The 22,746-nt window shown below is 40.0% G+C and overlaps 1 protein-coding gene across 7 annotated transcripts in view; it reads left to right on the top strand.

Moving 5' to 3' along the window:
- Window positions 1–22,746, top strand: part of Med13l (mediator complex subunit 13L) — a 280,561-nt gene that overhangs the window by 236,613 nt on the left and 21,202 nt on the right. For 6 of the 7 annotated variants that reach the window (XM_063225704.1, XM_063225705.1, XM_063225703.1 and 3 more), the window contains 10 exons: window positions 114–238; window positions 3,120–3,219; window positions 8,271–8,491; window positions 8,922–9,127; window positions 12,751–13,688; window positions 17,442–17,621; window positions 18,221–18,444; window positions 20,446–20,638; window positions 21,345–21,774; window positions 22,424–22,643. In XM_063225704.1, coding sequence (XP_063081774.1) covers window positions 114–238; window positions 3,120–3,219; window positions 8,271–8,491; window positions 8,922–9,127; window positions 12,751–13,688; window positions 17,442–17,621; window positions 18,221–18,444; window positions 20,446–20,638; window positions 21,345–21,774; window positions 22,424–22,643 — 2,837 coding nt within the window. The remainder of the gene's footprint in view (window positions 1–113; window positions 239–3,119; window positions 3,220–8,270; window positions 8,492–8,921; window positions 9,128–12,750; window positions 13,689–17,441; window positions 17,622–18,220; window positions 18,445–20,445; window positions 20,639–21,344; window positions 21,775–22,423; window positions 22,644–22,746) is intronic. The other variant, XM_063225702.1, reaches the window with a different exon arrangement.

Below are 22,746 nucleotides of genomic sequence, written 5' to 3'. Positions count from 1 at the left end.
ACCTTAGGGAAAAAGTTCACAGGCAGATCTTGTTCATTGAGACCCATGTCCTCTCCTCACTGCTTCCTGCTGCTGGAGCTGCTCACTCTGGCTCTTCTGCTTCCTTTCCGCAGATGTCCGGCAGGATAATGCTGCTGGCAGAGCTGGCTCCAGTAGCCTTACGCAGGTGACAGATTTGGCACCTTCCCTGCATGACTTAGACAACATCTTTGATAATTCTGACGATGATGAACTTGGGGTGAGTCTGCCACTAGCTACCCATAAAAACTTTACTGAATGTGGGGACTTCATATCAATGTTTCGGTATTTCCTTATAGTTTTATTTATTAAAGTTGGCGACGCTTGAGAGGTTCTGAATGTTCTTTTAAAATGTTTGTGTACTTGCGAAGATTCAGAAAGTGATAATGTTGTATGTAGTACTTCTTGGATTCTGATGACTGTTTTTTTTAATGATGTTCCAGTTATAAACATTAAAATGTTTTACCACCACCACCACCTCTTCACACTGTGGTAGCGGAGGTTGAACCCAGGGCCATCTCACTGAGCAGTATTCCAGCCCTTCTTACCTTTTTTATTTTGAGACAAGGTCTCACTAAGTTACTTAGTTGCCTGGGCTGGCTCAGCCTCACAATCCTGCTGCCTTAGCCTCTCATAATTCTAGGACTGCAGTAGTTTGTCTCTGTGCCCAGCTTTATATTTATTTAATAAATCCTTCTGACTGTTATGAAATGAATAGAAATGTATTGAATACATTCCTTTAGTTCAGAGGTTTAAAATAATGCCTACATTTTGAGTGTATATTTGTGCACATGTGTGTATTACATATATATGTTCTATACTTTCAAGTGTCATGGTATTGTGGTAGGGAGTTAGAATTTATACATAGAAATTAATTGTAAAAGTCATATGATTACAGGGACAGATAAGAATTATAATTCTTTGTAAATCAGCTGAGCTAAGAGTCAGTTAGTTTGAGTTCTCATTCTCCTAGTCAGTTCTCTTCCTTTGGGCAAACATAAATACCCATTATTTCTGGGATACCTAGAGGTGACTAGGAAAGGCTCATTTGTCAAAGAAATCAGTTTGTTAATTTGTTTTTCTTTCATTTATTCACTTAACCTACCTCTCTATCGTCATATATATACATATGTACGTATTCATATATATATATATATATATATATATATATATATATATGTATGTATGTAATGTGTGTCACAAATACTAAGGCTAATTATCAAATTTGCAACTGTGATTATATTACTATCCTCATTATACTGTGGCACTCACAGACTTACAGAAAAGCAGCATGTAAGTTGCAATATACTTCTTGTAAGTGCAGTGACAGACCAGAATCTGAAGATGTTGAACTTTCAGTGCAAAGTGGAAGAGCAGCAGAATTTAAGGCTTTAAACTTAAGTAGTGATCTGATTTCCTACTTTAAAATAAAATATAGCTCATTTTCAAATATTATATACTTACTAGTATTCTAAGACTTTGGAAATACCAGGATTACAGTGCACTGAAGGGTGAGTTTGACTTGAAATATGCAAAAACTGAGATCAGGTAGAGAAGGATATTAATTTGAGTGTGGAATGAGCCCTGATTAGGCAACAAGAAAGAACTAGATAGGCTTTGGAGGACAGTAAGAAGTCTGCTGCACTGCTTTTTCCTGATGGCCAGAGACTGTTAGGTCTTAAGGATTTTGACCAGTCTTGGGTTTTGGACTTCGGACTCTACCAATAACGTTTTCCTCTGAAGATTGCAGAGTACGGAACTGACCTGGTAGAATGAAGTATATTTTGTTTTGATTGGTTTGATATGCAGAAAGCAAGAATCCTATTTGATGTTTTGTAGAATTGGAGCATGAGAACTTGAGTTCCAGCATTGTGAAAACTTTGGTTGTAGAGTGGCATGTTTCCTCTCGTTGATGCAAACATCTGCTCTTTGGAGGTCCTTTTCTAATTGAAGATTGAACTCAGGGCCTTCTCTCACTAAGTGACATCTCCAAAATGTGTTTTAGTCTTTTATTTGGAGGCAGAGACTCACTAAGTTTTTCAGTTGCCCAGACTGGGCTCAGCTTGCAGGCCTCTTGTCTCAACCCTTACAGAGTGTTGGGATCACAGGGCTGCGTCCTGTTTCACCATCCCCAGGTGAAAGAAATAGACAATACGGATTGGCATATGGTGTTCACAACCTCTGTGCCTAGTGACTGTTGACTCTGCTCAGGTCATTGAATTTATTCTTGCTATCAACTGTAAATTACTACTGGACTTAATTAAAAAATATTTAAGTTTGAGGAATATATTTTTAGTAACTGTAATGTGCAGAAGAGAACTGGACATTTTTAATTGAATTTCTATTTCTTTGAAATGAGTGTTTCTACTTAATTCCAATTTCTAGTCCAGCATTTATCATGTTAATAGTTTCTATTAGAATCTGCTGTTAATTTATCTAGTAAGTGGAGTTAAGACCCTATGGGTGTTTTTTCATCTCAGATATCTTTGAATTTAGTTTTACATTTTGGAGCACATATTATATAAATAAATAAAAGCCTGCCTATTTGTGAGACTCAATTTTTTTGGAATTATTTCATGTATTATGTGTTTATTTTGTTACTAGCTCATTATATAAAGTTTGTTCTGAAGATGAATACTAACTGTTGAAGTAGGAATGGAAGGTACATAGTTTGCTGTGGTTAAAAAGATAATAATAGTTTAGGAGAGGTTGAGGCCATCTGTTTTAGCTGTCTGCTTCCAAACAGAAGGCAAACCAGACCACCTGCCAGGTCCTGCCACAAGCAGCACCCTAATACTTGTGAGGACTTGGAGTGGTGCTGTAGGTGTGCAAGCTCTGCTTTGATGGAACAGTTCTGCCTTCACAAGAGCCATGAAAACAAAACAAAACAAAACAAAACAAAACAAAACAAAGCGACTCCCTGAGTGCATCTGGCTCCATAAGCTTGTAGCAGTCTCCTTTGCGTCACTATCTGCTGGGATTCCTGCAAGCTCACCAGCGTCTTTCCTTTATGTTACTATCAGTAGGCGTGCCTTTTGAAATGTCTGACTACTGCCCTACTTGCATGTCACTCGGTTTTACTAACAGTAATCTGTTCTTAGGCTGTGTCACCTGCACTGCGCTCATCAAAAATGCCTACGGTTGGGACTGAAGACCGACCTCTTGGGAAGGATGGAAGAGCTGCTGTTCCTTACCCACCAAGTACGTGGATGAAACTGCCTGAGCTTTGGCTCACTGCCTGTGATGCTGATAGCACATTGCACTCACTGGTGCTTTGCCTGACACTCGCCTCCCCCCCACTTTTTTTTCCCTTTTGACAGATTTCTAGATATGAATAAATACTTGTATACAGTTGTTATTCTTGAGATGGCAGGCAGCTGTTTGTATGTAGGAGCCATCTTCCACTCTTTATTTTACAAATTAAAAATCGAGTTTTGTAGTTTAAATGTAGGAAAACATGTCTTCAGTTTGCTTTTCCAATAGTCTTTTTCCTAGAAAGATAAATGCTATACATTTGATTTTTCAGAATAGTCTGCTATAAGTACATGAAATATTTCAATTTTCATAAATGTAATTCACTCAAGGATAATTAATGCTTGTTTTCTGTGGTTCTTTTCAAGATTCATATTGAAATTTTGGGGCTTCCTTTTGCGATCAGCTAGTTTTATTATCTATGCTGATGAGAGAAGAAACCACATTATTCTATAAGAAAAAAGAAAGTCAGAGTGGCTTATACTGATACTCTGTAACAGAGACATAATTCCATTGCAAATCATTCTTTAACACCTCCTCATTAACTTCAGTTGGTAATGAGAACAAATTGAGGGGAAAAACCACCATGTCATAGGGATGAGTCAAAAAGTTTTATGAACCTATAAATGTAGTGCTGATTTACTCAAATGTAGAAGTGGATAGTATACAGAGATTGGATTTTGACAGCTTTAGTGGATCCATAGCTTTTTAAAATATGCAAAGCTTTCCCAAGCATGACATGGCTGAAAATGAATAATGATAGCCAGCCAGTTGCTATAGTTTTTTTAATTAAACATTTTTCTTTTTTTATTACTCTGCACTGCAGAATTTTACAAACATGAAACTTCACAGATTAAAAGAAACAGAATTAAAATGTATACATAAAAGGTAGGGCAGACGAGTGAATTTTGTTGCCTTTTTTGAACCAGTTAATCTTTTGCCCTTTTGGCATGAATAGATACAGAATGATTTGAAATAAAGTGTCTAATAACTTGTTCCAGATTCTTCATTTACTGTGCCATTGCCCAGTAAAGTAGAATATGAACTTTGTCCTTTCATTTTTATTTATAAGTAACTATTTCAAAAGGAAGCTATTGAAAGCCTGATGAAAAAGTAGAAGTTATAAAAATTAATTTGACATAACACAGAGAGATAAACTATGTATGTAAATTAATGTTTGTGGAAAGAACACTTACCATGGTAAGTAGACATATACATGGCGTGTCTTGCCTCCCAAGAAGTATCCACCTCTGCAGTAGATTTATTGAACATTGAGGTGGGAAGACAGACTGATTATGAAGTTCCTGTCTGTGGTAGCATCATCTAGCAGAAATACGAGATGAACTGCAAATGAGAACCACATACTTTGTTTTAAATATTCTAGTAGCTATATTAAAAAAGTGAAAAATGTGTGAAATTTTAATTTTAATGATGAATTTTTAATTTATCCAAAATACAGTTTTTACATATAATCCCTATAAAAGTTGGGATATTTTTCTTTGGGGCAGGTCTTTCTTTTTAGAATCAGTATATATTTCATATACACAGCTCACCTCAGGTTGGCCGAGTTTTCAGTGCTCAGTAGCCCTGTGGATACCATAGATATCATGATCATTAGATATTTAATAATGAATAAAGCTGCAAACTGACTATTGTGTTTAGTGTAACATCACGTTTGTGTTAAGGACCAAGCATGGTGGTGCATGTCTATAATCCCAGCCCTTGGGAGGCTGGGAGAAACCTTGGGAGGAGGATTGCTGCAAGTTTAAGGCCAACCTGAATTGCATAGTGAAACCCTGTCTCAAAAAGGTTTTTAAAAAAGTCCATGTTCAGGTAATACTATGTTACAGTACAGCAATAAAAATAGATGTTTTTCTTAGGTCTTTAACCAGTTAGTTATGAATTTTTGTCTCTGAAAGTATCAGAAGGATGAGTCTTAGGGGGAGGCAAAGGAAAGAGTTGGATTTGCGAGCTAGCCTCATTTATTCTTAAGAGCACCTACTGTTTGCAGGAATTCTGTTAGATGCTTTGGGAGGGTGGGGCCTCACCATGCACATGTGGTTCCGGCAGGAGGTGGGTGGTGTCCTTCTTGAATTAGTGCGATGGAGAGACTGGCAGGGTGGAGGGACATGGAGCACTAAGGAGGAGACCGCTTCCCTTCAGTCAGCTTGCCAGCTGATCCCACCCTCTCTAGGACCCGTTTCTGGGGAGAAAACTGTGTTGCAATACCAAGGCTTTTTCTCTGGGGCTTGATCTTTTTTATTTTACATGTTTTGAGGCCAGTTTTCTTTGATCATTTCAAAACTTATTTAGGGTCAGCTCTTTTGAGAAATTCTCTATTAACTGAATAGCAGTTTCATCTTTTCCCATCAGACTAGAATTGGAAAGGAGAGGACTCATGTGGACTGACTTCATCATATATTGAACGTTTAAATGCACACGGCAGTGGTCACTTCTGTGCATACAGCCTCTCCTTTAACACGTGCAAATCTGTGGGGTAGATGTTACTGCCATCTTGCGGAAGAGAAGGTGAAGTTAGTTTCAGAGTCCTCCTTAGAAATACCTAATAGGAATGGCGAAGACTAGTTTTTAAAGTGAGTCTCTGGCAGTTGAAATCTTTGTGTTCTGTTTTAATTTTTGACAGAAATTAACAGGGATCTTGAGACGTGCATATCACATATTCAAGATAGCACTGGGCTGTTTCTGTGAGAAATGCCTTTATTACATTTCATAGAGAAAATGTAAAAATAAGTTTTTTGGTCAAATCTCCCATAGGTAGATGACTCATAAAGAAAAGACTCTTTGAACTTACCATTTTGACTTGGTAAGTGTACAGTTCCTACATTTCCCAGGATATATAATGATGATTAAGATCTTAAGACTGTGAGTTTAAAGATTTTATGAAGCTGAGAAATATTTATTATATTTATGAGTTTATATTAAAAATTTGAAGTAGCTGCCTTTTGGCTTGAGGAATGGTTAAAGATGATGGGTTACGAGTATAACCTAACTGTATTAATGAAGTCTTCCTCTTTTAAGGAAAATACTGATCTGATTGCTGATATCTTTGAAGCCCTTTTTTCAACCTCTGAATTTGTCAGTTATATAGTCTTTCAAGTAGTTCTGTAATAGTTTCTTTTGTAGCTTGGCTTGTACGCTTACTTCTAGGAATTCCTCAGTTACTTCAAGTAAAATATTTACATAGTAAGAAGGTAACTCAAAGACCATCTTGGGAATTTTGATTTTCTTTTTCTTTGCAGCAGCAGGCACCATTTTGCCTAATTAAATTTTAGGCAGAATCCTACTAGAGAAAATAAGCAGAAGTGAAACTTCTATAAAGTTGAGCTCTCATACTTTTCTCAGTGATGGCTTGCTCTTTATTTTGCAGCTAGAATTTGAGGCTAAGAGACAGTAAATGATTTTGGATTATATGATTGTTTTCCTAAGAAACTTGGTCAACTTGATCTAATCTAAAGATTCTCATCTTTTTACTGCTTCTACTGCTGAAGTTGTTGGAAACTACCCTACCCCAGACAAAGGGAAGGAAGCAAGTCTTGTGAATCACATACCTAGTCCTGTTAAGTAAAGGAGCTGAGGCCCCCAGGGAAGAAGTCCCTGGAGCATAGAAGGGCTGGCCCTGTGTACCTGCACTACAGACCTCTGTGCTCTGTCTTTGCACAGCTCTGCCTTGAACTGTCACCCAGGGGACAGATGGGATGGGGATTTGGTATTAATTTCTTACAAGGAGCTGGGAGTCAGATATTATCCTCTTCCGTGGTTACTGTTTGCTTATATACATGCTGAAGTTGCTAGAAGACAACAGATAGAAAATTGTGACATCAGATAGGATTCCAGATCCCTGATTTAAACTGATAGCTCAAAATTTGTTAATAAATTTGCTGCACAGGATACCCTCTAGTGGCTGTATTTTATGGCCACAAATTCGTATTTTATTATATAAATTCTACTTTTTCAAAATCGTATCTTAATGGTTCTCTATATTAGTAATGATGGTTACTTCATACATAACGAAGTGGTTTTAAAAAAGATAAACGTTGAGAATCAGTGTTCTAAATACTTAAAACATACAACCCCACCTCCTTCCTTCCCCGCAAGTGATTTTCAGTGAGCTCTTTTACTTCTACACAGGATGATTAATCTAACCATACAATTTCCTTTAATGTCAGTCTGAGAGTAGAGTCACTTCCCCAAAGGAGCAACACTGAGTAATCCTACTACATAAAAATCACCATACTGGTCAGACATGGTGCCAGGTTTTTCTAATCTCAGCACTTGAGAGGCTGAGGTAGGAGGATTACTGTGAGGTCAAGGCTGGCTTGAACAACATAGTGAGACCCTGCCTCAAAAGCAACCAAAAAATGCTTTTCTGGCTCTGCACAGTTTTTATTTTTTTGTAATATTTCATATGTTATTGAAAGCAAGCATGGAAATTGTAATTATGGCTTCCTTAATCTAATTGCTTCCAATTCCTACTTAGTCTATCTCCTTAGACTTCCAGGGAACCAATTGTTTAAGGAAGAATGTATATTATATAGCCTTTGTGCACTGAATTAGTGTGAAGCCATATCAAGGCATTAAGAGTAGTAAAGATCCAGAAAAGCATAATTTTGTGCTGGTGATCTCCTGAGAGGCTTCCATTATTAATATTCTGTTGTTTAATTGATATTACCAGTTAGCACTATTTTGTTGCCTGGTTATAAGCTGGGGCTTTTAGAAGCCTTATCTGTTTTTTTTTTTTTTTTTTTTTTTTTTGTCTTTTTCCTTTTTATCGGTACCAGGGATCGAACTCACAACTGCCTGCTTACAAGATAGGCGCTTATGCCGCTGAGCTAATCCCCAGCCCCTTAGAAGCCTTATCTCTTTTTTTTTTTTGGTACCAGGAATCCAACTCAGGACCTTGTACTTGCCAGGCAGGCGCTGAGCTATATTCCCAGCCTGCTGTCTTTATTTTCTTAAGAGAATTTTTTTTCCTTCTTTAGCAGTTGCAGACTTGCAGAGGATGTTTCCAACCCCTCCATCTTTGGAACAGCATCCTGCGTTTTCACCTGTGATGAATTACAAAGATGGAATCAGTTCAGAGACAGTAACAGCGTTAGGCATGATGGAGAGTCCTATGGTCAGTATGGTTTCAACTCACCTCACAGAATTCAAAATGGAAGTGGAAGATGGATTAGGAAGTCCCAAGCCGGAAGAAATAAAGGTAATTATCAATGTCTTTAACTTCCCTAAGTCAGAGTGGATTCCGAAGTGGATTTGTATACAACTCCTTTAAAATGTGATTATTTCTGTGCCACACACACAAGTTGCTAAGAATTCTTTGGATTGGAGCACAAAGAACACCACTTGGTATACTACATATAGTATCTTTTGGTTGATTTACAATTGTTTTTTTTTCTCTCTCTCTCTCTCTCTCTCTCTCTCTCTTTTTTTCCCTCATACTGGGTATTGAACTCAGGGCCTTGCACTTACCAGGCAAGTGCTGTGCTGATGAGCTATACTCCCGGCCCACATTAGTGTTTTTCTGCTAATCACACAAGAGGAATATTTGGATTGCAGTACAGTAGTTGTTGCTGTGCTTCTGAAGCACTGAGCGGTTGCAGCATTAACATTGCCCTACTTTGTCATCACAGGACTTCTCGTACGTGCACAGAGTTCCAACCTTTCAACCTTTCATGGGATCCTCCATGTTTGCTCCAATGAAGATGTTGCCGAGTCATTGCCTGCTACCTCTGAAGATACCTGATGCCTGTCTGTTTCGGCCTTCGTGGGCAATTCCTCCTAAAATCGAACAACTGCCCATGCCCCCTGCAGCCACTTTCATTAGAGATGGCTACAAGTATGTCCAGGGCTATGTCAGTTACTTGGCATTTTTGATGACGTTTGTTTACCTTAACTAAGTATCTGCTAAAAATGACAGAGTAGCATCATTTTAAATTTTTCTTTATTAGCCATCCATGCTTTTGTGAACATCATCTTATTGAAAATGTATGTTTCTAGGTGGAATTTCACGTACTTAGAGCAAGATGATTTGTGAGGAGAACTAGTGTTCATGCTCAGTCAGTATCAGATCAGTGTCTGTCCTACCACAAAATCTGGCACTTGACTGGAGTTGGTGATATTCTTTGGGATGGTGGTGGTAAGAACTTTGTTTTCCATACAGTGATTTCAGTGTGTCACTCAAAGGTACTTTATGATGAAGTATTCATGCAGATAGTCTGTTACTGACCTTATCTGGGGAAGAAGGCAGCAGCAGAAAGGCAGTAGGATTTAGGGCAAGGTAGAGGATGAGTATAGGGCAGCTTAGATGTACTTCATACTGTTCAGAAAAATAATACTTGTATCAACAGTGGAAACTCAGTGTTCTTCACAACAAATAATTTCTTCGTAAGATAATTTTAATGCTATTTTTTAAAGGCCGCAAGCTGAAATGTATATGGGAGCCATGTAAACCATGCGTAGATGAAATGGACAGTCAAAAAGAAGACTTGGTGCTGTCACCGCTTAGACTCATGGTGGAGGACGGTGGGATGAGGGAGGTCCAGTGTGCACCCAGACTTGGAAGACCTTTGCTGTTCAGTAATGGAGAGTTGTTGTTGTACAGGGCTGGGGTGGTTGTGGTCAGATTTTTTTCAGGTTTTGAGGGTGAGTGGAAATCTGGACTTCTATACACATTTTCCTCTTTTAAAGTATTGGTAGCTAATTCAGAGTTAAATGATAGGAACCAAATTTGTAGTCCAGACTCATTCTGTGAGCTACATGTTTGTGACCTTTTATCAAACAATCTGAATATAATCAGCTTTAAGACAGTATGTACTTGAGTACAGAAAACCAGTATTAGAATGAGAAACTAACAGAGATATAATGGAAGAATCCTTTTCCTTGTCTTGGGAAGCTAAAACTAGTGTTGTAGGATGTACATTATTCCTGCCTTGAAAAAATTCTGTGTATGGCCGTAAATGACCCTTATACCTGAGCCTTTCTGTCTTTAAAATGGAGCAATCCTTCCCCTTCTCCCATGCAGCAGTTTTGAAAGACTCAAGCAGCTAGTGGTTGTGGAAGCACCATAGAAGTATCTGGAAGCGTGTGCTCCAGAGCACTCCACTGAGTGCCTGGCTCTTTGGGTGCTGTGTGCCTCTATTGTCCTCCAGCTTTCTTAATTAGACTGGCATGACACTAGGACAACCTGGGACAGAGTGCTTGGGTTAGCACGCAGTCACAAATGAATGGTGCAGCCACTTCTGGGGCCCATTCAGCAGTTTGTGCTCTTATACACAAGTTCCCTGAAATGGTCACGTACAACTTTTTGATTTATGATCGCCTCAGTAATTGAGGACATCGTTTAGATCTGCTATATCCATCATCTGCCATCTCACAGATTCTTTGTAAACTGACTTGGTTAATAAGCTTTCTGTGAAAAGTGATGTTTTGTATGCACATTGTCCAGTGTGATTACCACTAGCCACATAGAGTGGCTGTTGGCCACTGGAATTGTGGCTAGCACAAATAAGACTGAATTTTAGTTCCGTTTAAACTAACTGAGATCTAGTACAGAGAGCTGGTGGGCAGCACAGTTCTGACTGTGTGACATTCCTGCTGTGGTCTCCAGGTGCTGTCACTCTGCATTTCCTTTTGTTGCACTCAGTACATCTGCAGTCACTTGCTTCAGGTCTTCTGTAATTACTGTGGATCAGTTTTTCTTTCTTTTTCACTGGTGAATATCCAGACTGTAGCAGAGGGTTGGCACTCTATTCATTTTGACTTAAAAGGAAAAATCAGGTTACTATATAAAATAAACCATTCTTATTACCTAGGGAGCAATTTAATTACTTAGATTTCAGTTAGTAGTCATGGTTCCTCCTCTGATCTGAATTAGGTAAATGATCCTAGGGTTTTGTTGAATAGGAGGACGTGAGAAGAGTCCAATTAGAGTGAAGACTATTATTACACACTTACTTTTTGGCCTCAGATAGCAGTGATTGCCAGTGAAGTTTTCTGGGTCATTGTTTACTTATACTCAGTGATACCCCTGTGCCTCAGATTTAAAATTTCTTTTTTATGTCTGATTTGGACTTCTTTAGTCAGCAATTTAAGCATTAATAATCAGAAGAAAGTTATTTGACCAGGCATTTCTCTATGGCATTTTTTTTCACCTTGTAAGACAAGTATGTACTTTATTGGAAGAGCATCACTTTAAGTGCATTATTAATATATCTAAAAGAATTAAGACTGAAAGACTATTTTTGATACCTTCTAAGTGCAAAGAAGCAACCATAAACTTTTTTACAGATATAGCAAAATATCAAGAATATATTTTATAATAACAAAACAGCAGAACATTGCGGGCACTGTTTTTGTTTGGCAATTCTTACAAAACCTTCTGCTTATGAAAAAAATAGATAAAATATTGTTATCAGTCTCAGGGAATGAAAAAACCTGAATTATAGGTAATGTATAACATATCAAGAAATAAAAAGCAAAGTAAAAATGCTTTCCACCCCACAGAAATCTTTTAGAAGCTGGAACTGTGATAAAATATGTGTCCTTAGCTGTGCAGCCACCTAGTTAATGCTAAAGCCTCTTAGTAGTGTGTGCCATTTTTCTTTTAATTGCATTATAATACTAGCAAGCAAACAGCATTTCCTGGTTGTCACATAGTACTGTAAAAATGCACGTCTAAATAGGGCTGTATTTTGAAAATCGTTAAATTTTCGTGTGTATCTGATTTACAAGTACTTCAGTATCATTTATAGGTTATAACCTCAGAGAACAAGTACACTGGCAGAATTTCAATTTCAAAAAATGACAAAAATGTAATTGCAAATTAAATGGAAATTTCATCCTGTGGTCCTCTAGCTCATTTAACATCTGAACTCATGTGTTAAGTTCCATTTTGTAGTTACAGCTTTTCAAGATTCCATTGACCAAACCTAGTGTCATGTTTTCTTGTAGAAATAGGGAAAAGTGGGGGGCTGGGGATTTAGCTCAGTGGCATAAGTGCCTGCCTTGCAAGCAGGCAGTCCTGTGAGTTCGATCCCCGGTACCGATAAAAAGGAAGAAGAAAAAAAAAGAAATGGGGAAAAAGTTTCCTCAGAAGGTTCAGCTGAAAATTGCTTAAATGTGGAATGAATAGCAGGAGAGTGCTATGTTGAATTATTTATGCGTTGTTTCTGTTTTCTTACACAGTGTACTGGTTGCTTTGTATTTTTTTTTTTTAAAAGAGAAAATTGTTTCTGGGGTTTTTGTTTTTGGTGCCAGGGATCGAACTCACCACTTCGTGCTTGCCAGGCAGGCACTTACGCTGCTGAGCTAAACCCCTAAACCTTTAAGAGAAAATTATATATATCAAAAAAAAAAAAAAAAAAAAAGATAAGAAATGCGCATTGCGTGGGTAGGGTGATTAGTGTGCTCGGCGTGTGAGCCGCTCTTCCTTCCTCATGCGGTGCCTTCTGTCTGTTGCAGTAATGTGCCTAGTGTCGGGAGCCTTGCAGATCCAGACTATCTGAACACACCACAGATGAACACGCCAGTGACGCTGAACAGCACTGCCCCCGCCAGCAACAGCGGGGCAGGTGTCCTCCCATCTCCAGCAACCCCTCGCTTCTCGGTCCCTACACCACGAACCCCCAGGACCCCAAGAACTCCCAGAGGTGGGGGCACTGCCAGTGGTCAAGGGTCTGTTAAATATGACAGCACTGATCAGGGGTCACCAGCCTCTACCCCCTCTACCACTCGGCCCCTTAACTCTGTGGAGCCTGCCACCATGCAGCCAATCCCTGAGGCCCACAGTCTCTATGTCACCCTGATTCTCTCAGATTCTGTGATGAACATCTTTAAAGACAGAAATTTTGATAGCTGTTGCATCTGTGCCTGCAACATGAACATCAAAGGGGCGGATGTTGGGCTTTACATCCCCGATTCTTCCAATGAGGACCAATACCGCTGCACCTGTGGGTTTAGTGCGATTATGAACCGCAAACTTGGCTACAATTCGGGACTTTTCCTCGAAGATGAGTTGGATATTTTTGGGAAGAATTCTGATATTGGTCAGGCTGCGGAGAGGCGCTTAATGATGTGTCAGAACACCTTTCTTCCTCAGATGGAAGGAGCCAGAAAAACCCAGGAGACACCCATGAGCCTTCTCCTCCTCCTCCAGAATCAACATACACAACCTTTTGCTTCTCTCAGTTTCTTGGACTACATTTCTTCTAATAATCGCCAGACTCTTCCCTGTGTAAGCTGGAGTTACGACCGGGTGCAGGCGGATAACAATGATTACTGGACGGAATGTTTCAACGCGTTGGAGCAGGGGCGGCAGTACGTGGATAACCCCACTGGCGGGAAAGTAGATGAAGCTCTGGTGAGAAGTGCCACCGTGCACGCCTGGCCTCACAGCAACGGTAGGTCGCCAGAGTGCACATTTCCATGAGCATTTCATGTAATAACTTACCGTGACAACATTTTTAAATTTCATTTCTTTTAAAGAAGACACTGTTGAGGGCCTAGGGAGGCATTTTCTATTGAAACACTTTTAGAGAAGAGTAATTATTTTCTGAACATTTCCACTTGTATTAATCATAATTAGGCAGCCTGTAACGGCTCAGTACCAAAGTCATCAAGAGTGTTACACAGACTGACAGTTTGTTTACACTTAGGGAACCCACCCATTCTTGGAGGTCAGGTTTCTTGCAGCTTTCTGCCCATTTACTATCTTCTTACTTTGATTTCCTGGTACGTTGCATCTTGCAGGACACTGGTCACATTTTATTTTGTGTTGTAGTTACTGGAACACATCATGGGCTCTGTATAGATAAGACCCCAGGTTCAGTCCCCAGCACTGGGGAGGTCAGGGATGGAGTGCAAGGGGGATAATCTCCAGCTGGTGTTTTGGAGTTGGGCTCTTAGATGGCTGAGAAACACATTTTTTTCCTACTCTTCACTCTGTATACTGTGAGGCATCTTAGGGAATAAAATAGTGACAAAGATAAATTACCTGCCCTCACGAACTTCCTAATCTGTTTGGGAAAATGGATGTGTGGATATTAAATAATTACATAAATGAGCACATTGCAGATCATAAATGATGAAAGCATGGGATAGAGGGGATGCGCTAGGCTGCAGGTGAGGGAGGGTTCCCGGGAATTACTTGGCTTGGCTGTGTGATGCAGTGATGAGCACAGAGCAGCTGAGCATAGACCAACCAAGGGAGCAGGCTGTTGGATTCTGACCTGAAAGAAAGGCAGATGTAAAGGCCTGCAGTTCTGTGTGAAGGCTTGGGCCTCAAGAACTGAAAGAGGTTAGAAGTGTGGGCAAGGCCCAGATCAAAAACCAGCATGCTCTCACCATAATGTAGTGTAGGGGTTGGAAAATTGCAGGAGTGAATTTCTGGGTACTTGAGACCAAATAAGAAATGATAGCTTGCTTTTAGTGGAGAAGTGGTGGATGCATTCAAGAGATGTTTAGGAAATGTTATTGGAGGACTTGATAATGGATTGAGTTTGGGAGCTAAGGGGGAGGGAGATATTGAGAGTTTCTGATTCTGTGACTTGTGTCCTTGGATAGACAGCAGGGTCTTTCAGAGGAAGGCATACTGTCGGAAGTGCAGCTGGGAGGAACATTCATAAATGGATTTGGACGGTCCCTTCTCTGGTGTCCAGGTGTAGACATCAAGTAAAGACGTAGGACTGGAGCTCAGGGGAGAGTGTAACTGGCACATGGGTGCTATCCCCAGTTAGTTCAGAGAAGCTCACCAAGAAGGAAGAAGAATGGGCAGAGAGCAAGAACAGGGCTGAGTTGAATTTTGACAAGGAGGGAAGTGGAATCCTACAAAAGAGGCAGAGAGAGGAACCACAGGGGTCCTGTCTGGGAAGCCCAGGTGGAAGAGTGTTCCAGAAAAGAGAAAGTAATCAGCAAGCATGTGCAGCAGAGCTGTGTGGCAGGTGAAGAGCTACTTCTGTTGGGAGCCGCAGCCCCGAGCCTGGTCGCCTCACTTGGCGGACGTGAGGCCTGTAGTAAAGAGTGAGGCCTGAGGTAGATTACCTTCCTGCCGGCCGGGAGCGGACATCGACATACTTCCTCTGAGCATGGGGTGAATGGTTTCTGTTGAGTGTTGGGAACAGAGGCCAGCATGGAGGGGCTGTGTGAAGGAGGCACTAAGGTTGGTGGGGAGAAGGTCACGTATGCTTCCTAAATACAGCTGGAGGTCTGAAATGAGCAAAGAATGTTCAGAGTGAGGCAAGGGTCGGTGCAGTAAAGGTCAGCATACTTTTGGAGTAGGCCAAGCAGGGTATAGGCTCCTACGGAACCAAAAAAGAGTTATCCTCATTTTTGTTATGACTTAGGTTTGAATTCTAATTAGTAGGCCTTAAATTAATGTCTCCTTAGTAAATTTATGAAGCAAAGAAAATGTATCCTTTTACTTACGGAAATGAGGCTGATCATTTTGAGTGGTTCCTTTCACTAGACTGTCACCAATGGGCAGAAAAGCAGCCTGTGCATGGCTCAGTAGCGTCATCTTTCCCTGTGAGGAAGTGCACGTCTTACTGCAGGAGAAGCCTGGCAGTTTTCAGACTCTTGACAGTAGCAGGTATTACTGTAGATGAGTTACTGTAAATGAATGAGATGGTAGGTAAACTTGCCAAAAGCAGTGTCTTGAATTTTATCCTTTCAGACATACTTTCTGTTTGTGTACGGTAATAGAGTTTATGGTTACTTTGATTTTTCCCAAATCTTTGGTTGATCTCTCATTTCCCATTTTGGTAGGCCCACGGGTACAGGAAATGCTTTTTTCTTTACTATAGATGAGGAACAGCACAACTTTAAGATAAAGGATGATTAACACTGCGACCGACACTGCTCTGCAGGTAGCAGAGCAAGGGCCTCTCATCTCCATCAAGAGATGATTGTGCGGGAACCTGGCGCCTAACCCCTGGCTTGCTAGGTCTCCTAGGTTCTCAAGAAAACTAGAAGCTCACATTTGTATATGAAATTCTACAGTTAATTTCAAAGTTAAAAAAATACTCTGTGGACCCCTGATTTACTTCTGTTGTACTGATAAAGTCATCTGAAAAAGTATCTTTAGAAACCTGAAACACCCTACTTTTCTGATTTGCTTGGTAGATAAGTCCTAGATCTCTGTTCAGTTCCTTCCTGGCTAGAAAAGTAGGAGTGAGGAGCCAGCTGTGTGGACTTGCATATCACTTCATGCTTCATCAACTGTTTTCCACGGACCTTTTTGAGAATCTAATGGCTACCAGGCCTGGACTCTCCATCCTGGAGACAAGTACACATAGGTTCACGCATATATGCGGGCATACTTTTGTGTAGCAGTTAGGAGATTTTGAGACTGTAGCTTAATAGCTCCTTCGTAGGGTGTCTGCTGGCAGAAGACTGACAGTGAAATCCCACCATCCTATACAGGTAACTTCAGTCCAGCTATCAATTCTGCCGAGTGTCTTTGTTCTTTCTGGCTGCACTGAAAGTTAATGTTTCTCTTTCAAATACTGTATTTTGTGAAAATACTTTATATTAAGAATATTTTGAAAAATGTGTATGATGTTTTATTTTTGGCAATACTGTGGACTGAGCCTAGGGCCTCAGTGCATGCTTGGCAAGCACTGTACCCCTGAGCTATATCCCTAGCCCTCAAACCTCAAAAGCAGCCTTAAAAGCTGCTGTTGCTGCTTTTTTTTGGGGGGTGGGGCAGGATCTCACATACCAGTATAGCCTTGACCTTATTACATAGCCTAGATTGGCCTTGAACCTGTGGTAGTCCTCTTGCCTCAGCCTCCTGAGTGCTGGGACTGTAATGGGTGCTCATTTTTAAATCCTTTTACATAAGTTCTTTTTATCCTACTCATCATACAATAAAAAATTCACAATTATAAATAAAAGTACTATGATAATTAAGGAATCCTTGTAGCTCATTTCTTTTAAAAAATGCCTTCCATGTAGATTTGCCTGATTTTAAAAATCAGCCAATTTTCCCTGTATTTTCTCTGTTAGGAGATTGTTTTTTCTCTTAACTCCTAGGTCAGGACCCTTAAATCTGCCCCAGGAGCGTGGACCGTAACTGAGGCTATGACTGAGATCCACAGTGATGGCTCGGAAGGGTGTGCTAATCCTGCTGTCTTCTGTTCTCATGTCTCTTCTAGTGCTGGACATCAGCATGCTCTCCTCACAAGATGTAGTCCGCATGCTCTTGTCCCTGCAGCCCTTTCTCCAAGATGCCATCCAAAAGAAGCGCACAGGCAGGACCTGGGAGAACATCCAGCATGTGCAGGGGCCACTCACCTGGCAGCAGTTCCATAAGATGGCGGGACGTGGGACCTATGGTAGAGTCTCCCCTCGGCTTGCTCTCAGTTCCTTCTAACCTCAGTGCTCCTCACGGAGCAGCTCTCCATACCTTCCTTCACTGACAGAATGGAACCTTGGTCTTTTTTACTGCTTTTATAAGCTTTTTGTTTTCTAAAGTTACTTTTGGAGTCAAGTTTTCTAAACACGTTAGGGATCATCCAGGTTAATTAGGAAAATAATCCTAAAAAGAATGTTTATTAGACTCTCATCTTCCCAGTTCGCATTGTGTTTTTGTCCGATGCACTTCTGGATTCGTTCCATCTGGACTCTTTCTCTCTGCATCTCTGTAGTCAGGATCATAATGCTGATGTTGACGCAGTAGTGCTGGTAGGAGAGTACACTTTTGTGTGTGTTCAGTCTACCCTGTCATGGTACTGAACTTCAAGCACATTCTGACTTATTTTTATTAAGTGCCTTCATTGAGGGCTGTTTAATTAGATGATTTAAAAAATACTTTGAAGGGTATTTTGTCAACAGGTAATGATGTTTCAGATGCTAGAATTAAGACCAGTGTGTCAGGGAACTTCTAAGACGTCCAAGTTCTCAAGAACCTTCCTAAAAGACAATGTCATTTTAGGTTCAGAAGAATCTCCTGAGCCGTTGCCCATCCCCACTCTGCTGGTAGGCTATGACAAGGACTTCCTGACCATCTCACCGTTCTCCTTGCCCTTTTGGGAGAGGCTGCTGTTGGACCCATATGGGGGCCACCGTGATGTTGCCTATATTGTGGTGTGTCCAGAAAACGAGGCCTTGCTCGAAGGAGCCAAAACTTTCTTCAGGGACTTGAGTGCTGTATATGAGGTGAGAAAGCCACTGTGAGCACCTTTTTACAACATGAGTCCTCTGATTGTTACTGTTTATGGACCGACTTTGAAAGAATACATCTTTTGAAAATGTCCCAAATAAAATTTGCAAGTAGATTATAAAGAAAAGAATGAAATTGGCACGTGTTTTTTTCCTTGAAAGTAAATTGCTTTCCCCTGTTGGCTTTATATTTTATTAGATTGATACTGTCCTTACTACAGATTTTAAAAATACCACTTACGAGATCAAAGTTAGAAAATGGTGCTCACCAGGGGAAAGTACTAGCTGTGTAAAAGATAAGCTTTCCAGAAAGAAAGCACATTCTGCTGTTTTTATTCTGGGGATGGGTCGGGTAGGTGAGAGTTCCTGAAAGCAGTATAGAGACAAGGTTAGCTTGTAAACTTCTCAGTCAAAAGATAAGTTCAGTGAGTCAAGTTCTGTTATGTTTCAATGTTACACTCATCTTAGTACTAAAATTTTGATATAGAGTAAAACTATAATAACTAGCAATATAAAAACAAAATGGAAATCTTATATCTTTAGTATATACATTCCTATTACTTTTTAAAAGTTATGTCTAGCACGGTGTAGTGCTACAAGCCTGCTTCTCCCAGCATTTGGGAGGCTGAGGCAGGAAGATTGCTGTGAATTCAAGACCAACCTGGGCTACAACCTGGGTAAGATCAATTAAACTGCATAGTGAGATCCTGTACCAAAAAACTAAAACTAAACTAAACTAAAATAAAACAAAATAAAAGTTATATCTACCTATGGTGACATTTATTCTGCTAAAGTACACATGCATTAAGTTTTTTGTACCTTATAATTTTGCCTTCAATTTGACAAAATTAAATGAAATTATTTTTTGAAGTATTTATAACCATGATTGGCATAAACATTAAAGAATGTTTTTGAAGTAAGATTATAAGCTGAGTTATACTCCAAAACAGGGCCTTCAATTCCTGTAAATGGATGAATACACGTGGGAGTAGGAAATTCAGGAGTGGCCTCTGAGAAATGAGGAGATGCTCCCATGTATGTAGTGGCATCTGTTAAGCCACTGAAAGAAACCCTTGCATACAGTCACTTCTGAACAGCTCGTGGACACACACTATTATGTCATCCCAACTGACTAGCACAGCTTGGCTGAGTAGCTTTAAATCTAGCCATCCTCTTTAATGAATCGTTCATGTAGGTACAAAGCGCAGAGGGTCGCCAGCTGTTGAGAAGGTGGTGCAAGGACTCTGCTTAGTGACCTTACTCGGGCTGTTCATTAGCCGGTAATTCATAGTTGCTTAAGAAGATCGGACTCTGGAGAGTTCTGTGGGAGCTCCCATGGGCCTTTACTTCAGCACCTCTAGTGAGGACTACCACTGTGGGTGTGCTGCTGGTAAAGAGCTAGTTTACTTTCATAGGTATAGTGTGTTAATTCTCTGCCATGAGCACTGCTGAGTGTCCTAATAGCAAATCTCCTTGCCTTAAAACAGATATTTACTTTTAAAAAGTGATCAGGATGCTTACGGCTTCAGGGGCCTTTGCTATTGGTGATTTCCAAATGTCTGTAACAGTGTAACAGATGGCCCATAAAATTTTAATGTTATATTTTGGGAAAACATTATGAGTAAAGATTACTTAAGAGGTTTTAGTGGACATATGTCTCAGTCAGCCTTAGTAGTAAGAAATCTCGTTAATTCTTCATTTTCCCATCAGTAGTCAGGTAGTGCTCAGCAGTCTCGTTTTGTGCAGGAGAAACTGGCTTCGGTGAAGAAATCACTTTTTAAAAAGAGAGCCTAGCCCTAGTTTTGGAGAGACAAGTAGCAGCTTCAGAGTATAATTACCAGAAAGGACTGGTTTATATTGTTGGTTTTGTTATGTGTGGTAATCCACAAAGAAAAAGGGAAGTGCTTGCATACATCCTGGTATAGAATCTCCCTTGCTAGTCATAATTACTGAGTGAATGGCTCCTGTTGTAAATAACCGTCTTGTTTGTGGTATCAGATGTGTAGGCTTGGGCAGCACAAGCCCGTCTGCAAAGTGCTACGTGATGGGATCATGCGCGTGGGAAAGACTGTGGCACAGAAGCTAACAGATGAGCTTGTGAGTGAGTGGTTTAGCCAGCCTTGGAGCAGTGAGGAGAATGACAATCATTCCAGACTCAAACTTTACGCGCAAGTTTGCCGCCATCACCTAGGTAAATGGGAATTTATTTGGCAAAGTAGAAATTGAGAAGTAAAATAACAAATCCTTTTCAGACGCAGCATGTCTTTTGTCTCAAGTAATGCTAACATTCCATTACTGTACCTAGGTTCAGTTTTTGTGTTTTTAAGTAGTTAAATAGTACTAATTTTTGTGTGGATGTGCATTCTTTACCATCTACTTAAAAGTTGCTTACAGAAGCTATATATATACATATATATATATATATATATATATATATATATATATATACACACACACATATATATATCACATTTTGAAAACTTAGTAGCATGACTTGTTATTAACTGGTTAAATTTAACCCATATGTTTAAGAGAGTTTTTGAAACTTACAAAGCCATGTATGCATAGGAGCATAATGTACTACGAAGGTATAGATTTTAAGGATGACTTCCTTTTCAGCAGAAGCATGTGGAATCAGTCTAAAAAAGAATACTGCAAGTGACTTTTTCTTAGATAAAACTTATGTAGAATACGTAAGTCACATCATATGCATTTTCGTGTTTGTAAAGTATGTAAGCGTATATTTAAGTAAAGCTGTAGTAGTCAGCACATGTGTCATCATCAGAGTGTTTATCCTGAAAGCCTAATTTTTTTGAAAAGCGAGCATTCTAAAGTTTTGATTCAGCCTGACACTGTTGGATGTCACTAAAGTCAACTCTGTGAATGCACTCTTTCAGCACCTTATTTAGCCACTCTGCAGCTCGACAGCAGCCTGTTGATACCACCTAAATACCAGACCCCACCAGCAACAGCACAGGGACATACTATGCCTGGGAACACCGGGCCTTTAGCTTCAAATTCAGGATCAGCAGCTCCGCAAGCTGGCAGTGCATTTAATCCTACCACCTCCAACGGTAGTTCAGCAAACCCTGCAGCAAGTACTTCTACATCTGGTTCCTCTGTGCCACCAGTCTCCTCGTCTGCTTCCGCTCCGGGCATTAACCAGATGAGCACTACCTCTTCTTCAGGATTCAGTGGTAGTGTTGGAGGGCAGAACCCTGGCACTGGGGCCAGTTCCACAGATAGAACACAAGGCAACATCAGCTGTGGTGGAGACACCGAGCCTGGGCAAGGCTCCTCCCAGCCCTCACAGGATGGGCAGGAAAGGTGCGTTGCTGACTGATCCAGAGACGTGGACTTGCCTGGGACCCTTCCTCTCTCTTCCCCTCTTAATTCATGAAATCTCCAAATCCAGAGGATGCTGTTTTATTTTTTTCCAATAAAAAGTGACAGCTATCAATCTGTAGAAGTTTTGAGACTTCTGTAACTTACTACATACTGACACACTTACTATTAATCTTATTAATTTGTTAGTAATTTGCTGTAAAACCTCTCTGTACAGTATTACTATCAAAAAGAAAGGGAATGTGGAAAAAGATCTCTCATTTTAAAGGATACACAAATTGAGTATCCCTCATCCAAAATACTTCAGACCACAATTGTTTCAAAGATTTTTGAACTTCAGAATATTTGCATAGGCTTAACTGGTTGATATTACTAACTTAAAAATCCAAAATCAAAACGCTCCAAAATCTATGACTTTCTGAGCATGATACCTGATTTTTGGATTAGGGATGCCCAATCTGAATTGCCATTTCCCGTCTAGTTCCAGTGCTGACTGGCTTGATTTGGAGTAAGATGTATATTGTCACATTCAGTCTGTAATAATTGTCCAGGGAATCCATGCACTGTAGATTGATTTGATTTGTGTTGTTTACATTTATTTTGTGAACCTCACAAGTGACTCTTTCTCCAGTGTTACAGACAGAGAGAGAATAGGAATTCCCACAGAGCCTGACTCTGCGGACAGCCAGGCGTACCCCCCAGCTGTCGTCATTTACATGGTGGACCCCTTCACCTACACTGCAGAGGAAGACTGCACTTCCGGAAACTTCTGGCTATTGAGCTTGATGCGCTGCTATACAGAAATGCTGGATAATTTACCGGAGCATATGAGAAATTCTTTCATTCTCCAGGTTACTGTTTGCATTTTTATTCTTTACACTTGTTGTTTTTATGAAAACAATCACAAGTTCATAAATTTTTAAATCTCTCAAGTGTATAAATATGTAAAAACAT

Source organism: Cavia porcellus, unplaced genomic scaffold (genome assembly GCF_034190915.1).
Source record: "Cavia porcellus strain 051 isolate PalLab524CR breed Dunkin Hartley unplaced genomic scaffold, mCavPor4.1 scaffold_16, whole genome shotgun sequence".
Classification (NCBI taxonomy): domain Eukaryota; kingdom Metazoa; phylum Chordata; class Mammalia; order Rodentia; family Caviidae; genus Cavia; species Cavia porcellus.
This window is presented reverse-complemented; position numbering and strand designations above follow the sequence as displayed.